The sequence below is a fragment of the Hibiscus syriacus genome, unplaced genomic scaffold, assembly GCF_006381635.1.
Source record: "Hibiscus syriacus cultivar Baekdansim isolate YM2019G1 unplaced genomic scaffold, ASM638163v2 tig00110386_pilon, whole genome shotgun sequence".
In the NCBI taxonomy this organism is placed as follows: domain Eukaryota; kingdom Viridiplantae; phylum Streptophyta; class Magnoliopsida; order Malvales; family Malvaceae; genus Hibiscus; species Hibiscus syriacus.
The window spans coordinates 215030-228061 of record NW_024062716.1 but is presented as its reverse complement, the minus strand read 5'-3'; the positions used below and the strand labels follow the sequence as shown (position 1 = coordinate 228061).

Here is a 13032-nt window from a genome sequence, read left to right as displayed (position 1 = left end):
TGTTTACGACAACGAAAAATTACGAGAAGCGTTTACAAAGTTCGTGATTACAAAAGCATTGCCATTCGACCACTTTGATGATGAAGATTTCACGGCAACAATTCAACAACTAATGCAACCACGTTATACTCAAGTAAGTCGTACTACCCTTAGAAGAGATGCTATAAAAATGTGGCGTACGGCGAGGGAAAAAATGATTTTAGGATTCCAAGAATACCGTTATGGTGTGTCGTTTACATGTGACGTTTGGAGTTCCCCTCATAATACCGGAAATTCTTTTTTAGTCGTTACGACACATTGGTTAAATCAAGATAATTGGCAAATGATGAAAAGAACAATCGCGTTTGAATTATTCGGTGAGCCGCATATCGGTGCTAATTTATTTACACTTTTAAAAAGGGTAATTTGTCTTTATAAATTAGAAAATAAAGTTTTTTCTATATCGTTTTATAATGCATCGAATAATACAAATGCGGTTCCAAGATTGAAAATATTACTTTCACTGATTTTAGACGGTGCGTTTTTTCATACCCGTTGCGTTGCACACATAATTAATTTATCCGTGCAAGCCGGTTTAGAGGTTATTGAGCCGATTAGATTAGAATTTAAAACAATGATAAAATCGGTTCTTTGTAACAACAACAAAAGACTAAATGATTATAAACGATTTTGTAAGTCGGTTAATAAGCTTTGGGTCCTAATTTGGATTGTCAAACTCGTTGGAACTCAACTTGGATGATGATGCATACCGCCTTAAGGCAAAGAGAAACATTGCAAACATTTCACGATCGGCTTTTCGAGAGGGGTCATGTCCCAAACATTTATCCGGATTCGAGTTGGGAAACTATAGCCAAAATAACCGATTTGCTTGGGGTTTTTAAAAATGCAACAACTTTTTTATCCGGTGTTTATTACCCTACTAGCCCGTTGGTTCTTAATCAAATATTTTTGTTGGCTACCCGACTAAATGACTTTGAATTTGAAATCGAAGTTTTTCAAGAAATTGGCTTTGCAATGAAGGAAAAACTTTTAAAAATATTTTAAGGAGATCCCCCCATTTTTATTTGTGCCGTCGCTTTAAACCCAACGTTAAATGTTGGCGGGGTTGAAACACTAATTGAACAAATTGTGTTTGCTTTTAATCTAACCGATGATGAGCCCAACTTTGTCCAAAACCAAATAAATTATTTTAACAAATGTTTTCGAGACATGTTTGCAATTTATTTAACTAAATACGGATCAAGTAGTGTAATACACGATCAAATGAGAACGAATGCGGAATCATCTAGTAGACGTCCAAGTAACATAAATTTGAATCTTTTTAACACTCTTGTAAATTCCCAATCCAAACGATCACGTACTACCACCCCAAGTAGCGAGTTGAGAAATTACATGTCATGCGATTTTCTATCAAAAATGACATTTGAAGAGTTTGAAAGTTTGTATATTTTGGCTTGGTGGAAAGAAAAGGAAGCACAATTTCCGATTCTAGCCGCCATGTCCCGTGATTTACTAACCGTCCAAGCTTCTACGGTAGCTTCGGAATCCGCTTTTTTTGTTAGTGGCAGGGTTATATTGCAACGGAGATCAAGACTAAGTCCCGAGTCGGTGGAAATATGCATTTGTTTGAAGGATTATTTGGATGGAGCGCCTGGGAAGCAACATATCACCACCCTAGAAGATGCAATTGATGCCGATTTGGAAGCAAACTTACACATTGAAGAAGTCGAACTTGGAATATCCCCTCCAAACGAAGAAGGCGAAGATGATGAAGAAGAGATGACAATGTAGTTTATTTTTAAACTTTATTTCAATTATCGTAAACTTTGTTTCAATTATCGAACTTGAAAGTTTTTAAGTATTTGAATTTATCGAACTTGGAAGTTTTTAAGTATTTGAATTTATCGAACTTGGAAGTATTTAAGTATTTCAATTATCGTAAACTTTGTTGCAATTGATGACGATGTAATTTTAATAATATTATAATCGGTTTTTTATAACCGGTTTTTTTTAAAAAACCGGTTTTTTTAAAACCGAAACCGGTTATACCGGTTAGGATATCCGGCCCTCCAAACCGGTTAGAATCCGAACCGGTTATTGTATAAACCGGTTTGTTGTATATGGGAAAAAATCGGATCGAATAAAAACCGATCCGGATCGGATTGAAATCCGTCTTCTGTGCATGTCTACTTGCTGGTTCGGATAACCAGGGAATTGCTAGTGATCCTTCAATACTTGATAAAGAGGAGCGGATGATTCCATCTATGTGAGGTCAAGGTTGAGAAACTGATTATTACTATAGTCATGAAGGTGATACCCCTATCCCAAAACACCGATCATCCGTTCTAGAGGTGACATTTAAATATGACATGCCCATCCTTCATAAATTTTATTTGATATATGAGTAAGCTATATAAATGATAATTAATGTTCATGTAAGTTTTCATTTTTTTACTAAAGTTTCAAAAATAATGAATCGATTACTAATATTATCGATTTGTTATAAATTGATCATATGACGGTTGGAGTGTTAACTACTTACCTGGACCCTCACAGTGGAGAGTCAAATGTCTTCAACGGTCACCTTTTCACCTTAACATAAAAAGCCAATCCCCATAAACCTAATTTACCTTATTTTTCTTCTTGATCTCTTTTGTTTGAAATTTCTCAGAAAATTTCTAAGAAAAAACTCATCTAAGGTGAAGATGGAAGACTTCATGTGTTCCACTTTGCAACTGTGAACATCCAGCTAAAGTGGACACTGCTTGGATGAATGAAAATTGTGGAAGGATGTTCTTTGATTACCGGAATTATGGAAGGAAAATGACCCAAAAAAATATTTTTTTGTTTGAATGGATTCTCTCATGATGCCTCAGAGTTATTTGTGTTTCTTACCATTCTTAAATTTTTCTCAAGTTTTTGAAGTGTCTAATGCTTGGAAAGATATTGGAGGCCTTGAGAATGTTAAAAGGGAGCATTAAGAGGCAATACTCCAAACTGATTTTCATTTCTTATTTGTTTCTCATAAAAAAACCTTCACCAACTAGTTACGTTGATGTGCAGACTGTTCAATATCTAGTGAAGCATCCTGAGATGTTTTAGAAGTTTGGGATGTCACCCTCAAAGGAAGTACTATTATATGGCCCTCCAGGATGTGGCAAAACACTTTTGGCCAAAGTTATTGCCATTGCCAGTGAATGCCAGGCAAACTTTACTAGTGTCAAAGGTCCAGAGTTACTTACAATGTGGTTTGGAGAGAGTGAGGCTAATGTCCGTGAAATTTTTGACAAGGCACGACAGTCTACACCTTGTGTCCTCTTCTTCGATGAACTTGACTCGATTGCTAGCCAGGTAAGCTCAGAGCCTTCAAATTCTATCTTTACAGAATAAGTAGAGCTATAGTAATATGGGTTTCAATTCATGGATTGTTTCTATCAAGGAAAACATGCTTGTCTTTGTACCCGGTTGGAGTTGTTTACCTTTCTCTTCCATCTTTACCTTGGTTGGTTTTAGGGATTGGGTTTTATTTAAATGTAAAGAGGTGATCGTTAAAGACATTTGACTTTTCACCGTAGTGATCTAAGTTAGCAGTTAACGCTCCAATTATACTTTCTGTCATGTCGTTAACGGTCGTTAAAGTCGAATGACCAATTTGTAACAAATCGATAATATTAGTGATCGATTTATTACTTTTGAAACTTCAATAAGAAAAACGAAAACTTAAACATTACTGATCATTGTATAATTTACCCTTATATATTTACCTCTAATTATCTTGAACTCCAAATCTCTTTCAAATTCTATTTCACTCAATATTTATAAATATAATTAAATAATATTATAAATTCTTATAAAATAAAATTTAAAAGTTATGAAATTAAAATTTAATTATAAAATATACTATAATTAAAAAATAAAAATAATTGTATAATTAAGATGAGCATTTTAGTGAATATACATGACGGAGAGAAGTAAATGTCACCTAAATTTATAAAAAAATTAATAGAAAGATCGACCAACACTGTCAATTTCTATAATTCTATAAGTCAAGGACTCAAGGTGGATATGGACTTAATGTGTTTGAAAGTTTTTCCACCCCCAATATTTATTTATTTTTTAAAAATTTTCAAGGAATGTCAAATTTGTCTTCACAAAGTAACTCACATTAGAATTGATATGTACAAACATAACAATATAATTATACTACTAAATAAAATAAAATTCATATTATAATTCACCTCTAAATTCAATGAATCCTTAAACAATAAAATTTTTAGTTACTCTCATTAATATATATTTTTAAATTTTAGAAATATAATTTTTATTTTTAGTATTTTTATATTTTATATTTTGAATATTTTTATATTTTAGTTTTAAAACAATTTTTTATTAAAAAATAGGCCAATAAACTTAAAATACAATTTGACCCTCGAACTCGACAAAAAATATCAATTTAGTCTATTTGCCACATCACTAGCCATCATAGATCATCACATCTGTATCATGAAATGATACTTCAACGTCATAACGGTTAACGACAAAAATCGATTGTCAAAGAGTCACATTGATTTCTTTTTCTTCTAAGTTTGAGGGTCACATTGAGTATAAAAAAACCGAGGGTTAGATTAGCTTTTTTAGAAAAGTTTGTGGCCCTCAATACTATTACACCTATATATTTATGGGTAAATTATATCTATGACCACTTAACTTATTGCCTATTTTTATTTTGACTACCGATCTTTCAATTTTGTTAATCAAACCTCGTAATTATTCAAGTGTTTCAATCAAGTAGTCACTAACATTTAACAAAGAAGATGACATGGTTGTTAAAAATATTGGTATAATTATATATTTAACCCTTAATATTTATACATCAAATAATTTGATTTTATTTAGTTAAAAAAATTAACCCTCCAATAATAGTAATACTTAAGCGCCCATTCAATAATAATATAATTGGTCAACTGATTATAGTGTGTTTTCTCTGTATTCAATAATAGTAATACTGTAAGGAATTATCATTTTAACTTTTCATAAGAGACATTGTGTTTTTAATAGAAAAAGGGAAAAGTAAATAAATGATCCATCAACTATATGATGTTGCTTTGTTGAATCATTCAACTATTAAAAGTTATAAAATAGTCCTCCAACTATAAGGCGTTGCTTTGTTGAGTCCCTCAACTATTAAAAATTACAAAATGATCACTCGACTATTCATATGTTCTAAACTTGTCTTTTTTTTTGTTTGTTAAAAAATACGATCATTTGAATTGGACATTAACTTACTGACTACGATATGATAAAATCTGATCACAAAATCTCAAATGACTACATATCTCAATCAGTAGGTTATCGTGAAACTCAAACAACCGTCAATTTTGTAACGGAAAAGAACAAATTGAAACATATAAATAATTGAGTGACCATTTTGTAATTTTTAATTGTCAAATGATTCAACAAAACAATGACTATAATCAAAAAGATCATTTTATTATTATTAATAGTTGGGGGAATTAACAAAAGAATACCCTATAATCGAATATCATTTTTGTACTTTACACAATAAAAAAATGGTGAATGCAAGATTATTTTCACCAGTTGGGGCATGCAAGACTTTAAATCCTCTAGGAGAAAATATGCAGAGGTTCATGGTGCTTTGCATTTCATAATTTCTTCCGGAAATGGGATATCGAGATCAGAAGAAAACATTTCATCAATTTTTTTTGGGTCATGGGCCACATCCCAACCTATAAAAATGAAAAGGAAAAGACATTTTTCCAACATAAAATCTCAAGAAAATGTTGTTATTAAAATGATTGGGAAAATTATAAAGTATTATACAACCTGAAAATCCGACAACACTGTTAATACCTTACCAGGTTTTCCTACAAACAGAATCAGCATAGAGAGTACTCGCAATCCAGCAACCGCGTTAGTATTTCCCCGCAACTTGGCCGCTCTTCCGCTTCTGCACAACAATCTGTGCTCCACCGATATCAAATTAGCTTTACCCCCAAATGTGGTCAATTTATTTTTAGGGTAAAGTATATAAATAGTCCCCCGATTAGAGTGTTGCTTTGTTGAATTTCCCGACTATTAAAAGTTACAAAATGATATTCTAATTATATAATATTATTTTGTTGAGTTTTCTGACTATTAAAAATTACAAAATGATTTTCTAATTATATAACATTATTTTATTGAGTCTCCTGACTATTAAAAATTATAAATTAGTCACATGTCTATTCATATATTCTAAACTCGTTTTTTTCCGTTAAAGAGTTAACGATCGTATGAGCTAATTGTTAACCTGTTGACTAAGATATGATAAAATCATATTTTAATAATATCTATTAACACCGTCGTTGTTTTCAAGAACCAACTCCATAACATACTATTTCAAGCACAGACTCAATGACATAATATAAACTTAGAGTCCCACAAAATACAACTCAAACGATTATAGAATCAGATTTTATCATATCCCAATTGACAGGTTAACGTCCAATTTAGACGGTTGCCAATTTTTTAACGAAAAAACGAGATTAGATCATATGAATAGTCAAATAGCCATTTTATAACTTTTAATAGTCAGAGGACTCAATAAAACAATGTCTTATGGTCAAGGGGTCGTTTTATAACTTTTAATAGTCAATAGACTCAACAAAACAACACCCTATAATCGAAAGACCATTAGTTTACTTTACGCTTATTTTTGCCCTGAATTAAGTACCAAAATTGCTTAAACAGATGACCCCAAAAAATGTAATGAAAACTACCTGAAATTAGCCTGCCTAGGGGACCTTCAGGAATCTCCAACCGTGACCCTTCATTTGCGACAGCATAAACTACCTGAACCAATGTAGAAAAAGATAAACGAATGATCTGAGAATGACCAAGTAAACAACATACTGCATACCCTTTCTGGTGGCACACCTTCCCACGGCCTACTTAAAGTACAAAGCTCCCACATTATGACCCCAAGGCCAAAAATATCACATTTTTCAGTGTAAGTTTCATTGCGAATTAGCTCAGGAGCCATCCATTCAGGCGTTCCTGAAGAGGTGGAATCTTTCATCGGACGGTTGCTCATTATTCGGGACAGTCCAAAATCACATATTTTCACAGTCCAGTGCTTATTCACAAGGCAATTTGCACTTTTCAGATCACGATGAACTATGTTCATCCGGTGTATACACATCAACCCCCTGTATAAACAAGGGAAATATCATATTTCAACAGAAACTAGGTTAAATCATAATTTGTAACATAAGGTCATGCCATAGAGCTATATACATATCCCAAAACTTGTAAAGGTTTTAACTTACCAATGTAACATTTAGCTGATCCTACTACGAAAATAAACAGTAAAGAAATCAGACATTCTCAAGCATGCACACTAAAAGATACAAAACACCATAACTCTTTAAGTTCGTTTTCCTTATGAACTACTTTGCAACCAGGGACGAATATATAGGTAAATTTTAAATTAGAGGTCCTAATTTTAGTTTATTTTTTATTTTGTCTCCCTCATTCTCTATGGTTAATTATATTTTACCCCCTTCATTTTTTATACTTAATTATAATTTGCCCCCTTGAGTTGGAATCTTGGCTCCGTCCCTGTTTGCAACAACATGAACATGAGTACTCAAATGTTTTATATTAAAGCCACATGAAAGATGATAAGAATAACTTCATTGCTAAAGTGCCGATGTCAAAGAATAGAATGTTCTTGATGCTTAAAACTAAAATGGGAAGGGGTATTTATACTACTCAAGAACAATCCTACACCACACAAATAAACTAATTTAAACCATTACAAATTCAACAAATATCTAACTCTCACCTAACTAAATTGATGTAAGCAATGACATCATTAATTAAATGATGTAAGCAATGACATCTTTAATTAAATGATGTAAGTAATGACATCAATTTAGTTTGGGTTTGGGTTTAGGCTCCCATAATGGATCAAGTTTATGATCCAACAAGTTGTTAGGAAAATAAACCGAGTACAAGTAATTTCCCTATAACCAGATTAGTGAGAATGCGAAATAAAAGCGGAAAAATAATACCCGAAAATTGATAACGGAGTTCAGCCAATTGTGCTTACATCTCCGGGCTGCTGCAGATCTTTTACTAAGAGAGAAAAATTTACAGGTGTTTACAAAACACTCACTACTCACAAGAAAGCTCTCTAGTATAGGAAGAAAGAAATGTTTTGGGATGATTTTGAAGCTAAATGGGTAAGGGTATTTATAGTATAAACTTAGGGACTAATCTTTGAAAATACCCTAAAGTGCAATGACTAAAGTGAATTTACCCATTCCTATTTTCAACAAACATCTACCAAAATTTTACCAAACTTTGAAAAACATTTTTCAAAGAAACATTTACCAAACTTTGAAAAAACATTTTCCAAAGTTGGTTGCCAAACTTTGAAACTTTTAACAATCTCCCACTTGAAGACTGATTTTAATATGTCTTCACACCTCGATCAATGCAGCAGCATGTCTGGTCTTGTTATTCTAGCATGCCAACTGAAGCTGAACACAACTTCAGTTTGTCCGTAGTCACCGTCTTTGTCAACATGTCTGCCGGATTTTGAGCTCCACTAATCTTTTCAAGTTTCAAAATCCCATCTTCCAGAAGAGACCGGATAAAATGATATCTCAATTGTATGTGCTTTGTCCTGGAATGAAAAGACGGATTCTTTGCTAGATGGATAGCACTTTGACTGTCGCAATACAAGATATTGTTTTCTTGTTTCTTGCCTAACTCTTCCAAGAAACTTTGGAGCCAAACCATCTCCTTGCTGGCTTCCGTAACAGCGACATATTCTGCTTCAGTTGTGGAGAGAGCAACTATCTTCTGTAGTTGAGAAACCCAACTCACTGCAGTTCCTCCTAGAGTATAGACATACCCTGTAGTGCTCCTTCTGATGTCGACATTTCCGGCTAAGTCAGCATCTACATAGCCTGTCAGTATCATATCTCCACCTTTGAAACAAAGTGCTTTGTTTGTGGTACCCCGAAGATATCTGAGGATCCATTTGACTGCTTCCCAGTGTACCTTGCCCGGATTATTCATGTACCTGCTAACAGCTCCCACTGCATGAGCAATATCTGGTCTGGTACAAACCATGGCATACATCAGACTTCCAATTGCTGAGGCATACGGCACCTTCACCATGTGTGCACGTTCTTCCTCCGTCTTTGGTGATTGGTCTTTGGAGAGTCTGAAATGAACACCTAAAGGTGTACTTACTGGTTTAGCATCTTGCATGTTGAACCTGGAGAGTACTTTGTTGATGTACTCAGCCTGTGATAACATCAAAGTCCCCGACTTTGTGTCTCTCTTGATCCTCATCCCAAGAATCTGCTTTGCAGCGCCCAGATCCTTCATAGCAAACTGCTTCGACAATTTTTGCTTCAAGTGTATAATCTCTTGCATGTCTGAGCCTGCAACGAGCATGTCATCAACGTACAATAATAAAATAATGAAGCTGTTGTCGAACCTCTTGATGTAGCAACAATGATCTGCTTGGCATCTGATAAAACCACTGCTACTCATGAAGCTATCGAACTTCTTGTACCACTGTCTAGGAGCTTGTTTTAAACCATACAAGCTCTTCTTCAACCTGCATACCAGGTTTTTCTTGTCTGCCTCTATGAAGCCTTCTGGCTGCCTCATATAGATTTCTTCCTCCAAATCACCATGAAGGAAAGCTGTCTTTACATCTAACTGCTCAAGATGTAAATTCTCTGCAGCTACAATTTTCAACACCAGTCTGATTGTAGACAATTTTACGACTGGAGAGAAAATTTCATTGTAGTCAATACCTTCTTTTTGCTGAAAGCCTTTGACAACCAATCTTGCTTTGTAGCGTTTGCTCCCATCGTGCTCTTCTTTGATCCTGTAAATCCACTTGTTGTGGAGCGCTTTCTTGCCTGGTGGTAATTCAGCTAATTCCCATGTCTGATTTGACATAAGCGAGTCCATCTCATCTTTCATGGAAGACTCCCACTTGACTGAATCCTCCACTTGCATTGCTTCATCATAGCACTCTGGTTCACCATTGTCAGTCAGCAACAAGTAGTGTAAAGAAGGAGAATACCGTTGGGTTGGTTTAGGAATTCTGGATGAGCGTCTCAGTTCTGGTGTGCCTGGTTCTTCTTGAACTGCTTCAGGATTGATCTGAACATCATTTCCAGAAATCTCCTCGAACTCAGCAAATTCCTTTGTTTCAGCTTCGGTATTACTTGATTCTGCGGTTGATCTATCTTTGTACATCACATTTTCATTGAAAATGACGTCTCTGCTTCTGATGATCTTCCGATTTTCATAGTCCCAAAACCGGTAACCGAACTCATCACCGCCATAACCAACAAAGGCACATTTGTTGGACTTAGCATCAAGCTTACTTCTTTCAACAGAGTCTATGTGTACATAAGAAATACAACCAAACACTCTTAAGTGTGAAAGGTTTATTTCTTTCTTGCTCCAAACTTCCTCTGGTATTCTGCCATCCAAAGGAACTGAGGGCCCACGGTTGATCAAGTAAGCTGCAGTGTTGATTGCTTCAGCCCATAGAAATTTGGGCAAGCCGGCATGTATCCTCATACTTCTGGCACGTTCATTCAGAGTTCTGTTCATGCGCTCTGCTACACCATTATGTTGCGGTGTCTTGGGAACTGTTGTCTCCATCTTGATCCCATTGTTTGCGCAGAAATCTCTGAATCTACTGTCTCTGTACTCTCCTCCATTGTCAGACCTCAACCGCTTGACTTTCAAACCAGTCTCATTTTCCACCATGGCCTTCCATTTCTGAAGATATCGAAGACTTCTGATTTCTTCTTCAGAAAATAAACCCACACCTTCCTTGTTGAATCATCGATGAAGGTGACATAATATAGTGAGCCTGCAAGAGATGGAACTGGGGATGGTCCCCATACATCAGTATGAACCAATTCTAACCTTTCTGCCTTGGGTGTCTTGCCAATCTTTGCAAAACTGACTTTCTTTTGTTTGCCAAAGATGCAATCCTCGCATAGTCCGACATCTACATTTTTTAGATCCGGCAGCTTCCCTTTTGACAAAAGTGTCTTCATCCCTTTCTCGCTCATATGGCCAAGCCTTTGGTGCCATAGGTTTGATTTTCCATCAGCATCTGCTACTGCAATGATATTCTCTAAATTTGAGGTTACATAGAGAGTACCAGTTTTCTTACCACGAGCAATGACGAGTGCTCCTTTGGTAATCTTCCATTCACAGCCTGAAAAGGTTGTGCTATATCCTTCTCCATCAAGCTGTCCAACAGAAATCAGATTTCTTTTGAGGCCAGGAATATGTCTCACTCCTGTCAGCTTCCAGGTGGTCTGGTTTGGCAACTTTAGTCGGATGTCTCCTTTTCCGACGATCTTTAAGGTTTCATCATCAGCAAGATGAACCTTCCCAAAATCACCACTGACATAGTTCTCCATGATTTCTCGACATGGGGTGGAGTGGAAAGATGCCCCTGAATCTAAGATCCATGATTCAATCGGACTGTTGACGCTTAAAATCATGGCATCACCTGTCTCCTCCGTCATGTTGGCAGATTCCTGTGCGCCGGTATTTTTCTTCGGTGCTCGGCAATCTCTTTTGAAGTGACCCTTTTTGCCGCAATTATAACATGTAAAATCTTTATTTCCTGTTCTTGATTTGCCCCTTCTAGATTTTGATCTGCCACGATTTGAATTTCTTTCTGAAGTTCTCCCTATAGACTCCGTGTGTAAGGCTGAGGAGGCTGATGCTTCACCCGATTCTCTTCGTCGAATTTCTTCACTCAATACCAGATCTCGAACATCGTCGAATTTTAATTTGCTGTTTCCCGACGAACTGCTGACTGCTGTAACAGTAGCATTCCAACTGTCTGGTAGAGATGATAAGAGAATTAAAGCTCGAACTTCATCATCGAACTCAATTTCCACTGAACTCAACTGGGTTGTGATTGTGTTGAGTTCATTTAGGTGTTGTGCCACCGATGCCCCTTCCGCCATCCGCAAATTGAATAATCGCCTCATCAAATGAACTTTGTTTGAGGCCGATGGCTTCTCGTACATACTGGAGAGAGCCGCCATAAGACCCGCCGTGGTCTTTTCCTTTGCTATGTTAAAAGCAACATTGCGGGATAACGTCAGTCGGATAACTCCGAGGGCTTGTCTGTCGAGAAGAGCCCAATCTTCATCCTTCATGCCCTCTGGTTGCTTTCCTGAGAGAGGTTGATATAGATTTTTCTGGTACAAAAAATCTTCAATCTGCATCTTCCAAAAGCCAAAGTCCGCACCATCGAACTTTTCAATTTTCACCTTCCCTTCGTCTGCAGCCATCGCTCCCACTCGAATCTGGCTTCGTTTGGATCGTTTCTGACAATTCTTGCGAATCACCGTGTATTAGAACACCACCGTCGACAAACTCGTATCGCCGACCGAATTTCACTATTCACGAAATTCACTATTCACGTGAATAGTGATGAATAGTAACCTCGCAGAAAATTTGACAAAATTCACAACCAAAAGCTCTGATTACCAGTTGTTAGGAAAATAAACCGAGTACAAGTAATTTCCCTATAACCAGATTAGTGAGAATGCGAAATAAAAGCGGAAAAATAATACCCGAAAATTGATAACGGAGTTCAGCCAATTGTGCTTACATCTCCGGGCTGCTGCAGATCTTTTACTAAGAGAGAAAATTTACAGGTGTTTACAAAACACTCACTACTCACAAGAAAGCTCTCTAGTATAGGAAGAAAGAAATGTTTTGGGATGATTTTGAAGCTAAATGGGTAAGGGTATTTATAGTATAAACTTAGGGACTAATCTTTGAAAATACCCTAAAGTGCAATGACTAAAGTGAATTTACCCATTCCTATTTTCAACAAACATCTACCAAAATTTTTACCAAACTTTGAAAAACATTTTTCAAAGAAACATTTACCAAACTTTGAAAAAACATTTTCCAAAGTTTGGTTGCCAAACTTTGAAACTTTTA

The 13032-nt window shown here is 35.8% G+C and overlaps 1 protein-coding gene across 1 annotated transcript; it reads left to right on the top strand.

Moving 5' to 3' along the window:
* The first annotated feature begins 3111 nt into the window (after positions 1 to 3111).
* Positions 3112 to 3562, top strand: LOC120122330 (cell division cycle protein 48 homolog). Its single transcript, XM_039141472.1, has 2 exons — positions 3112 to 3351; positions 3440 to 3562. The coding sequence occupies exons 1-2, from the start codon at positions 3112 to 3114 to the stop codon at positions 3560 to 3562; spliced, it is 363 nt and encodes a 120-aa protein (XP_038997403.1).
* The last annotated feature ends 9470 nt before the right edge of the window (positions 3563 to 13032 follow it).

Bases quoted from the DNA above. Each gene is read 5' to 3' on its own strand.
- LOC120122330 (XM_039141472.1), top strand. From the start codon at position 3,112: ATGTCACCCTCAAAGGAAGTACTATTATATGGCCCTCCAGGATGTGGC. The intron at 3,352-3,439 runs GTAAGCTCAGAG...GTTTCTATCAAG, and splicing joins TTGACTCGATTGCTAGCCAG to GAAAACATGCTTGTCTTTGT.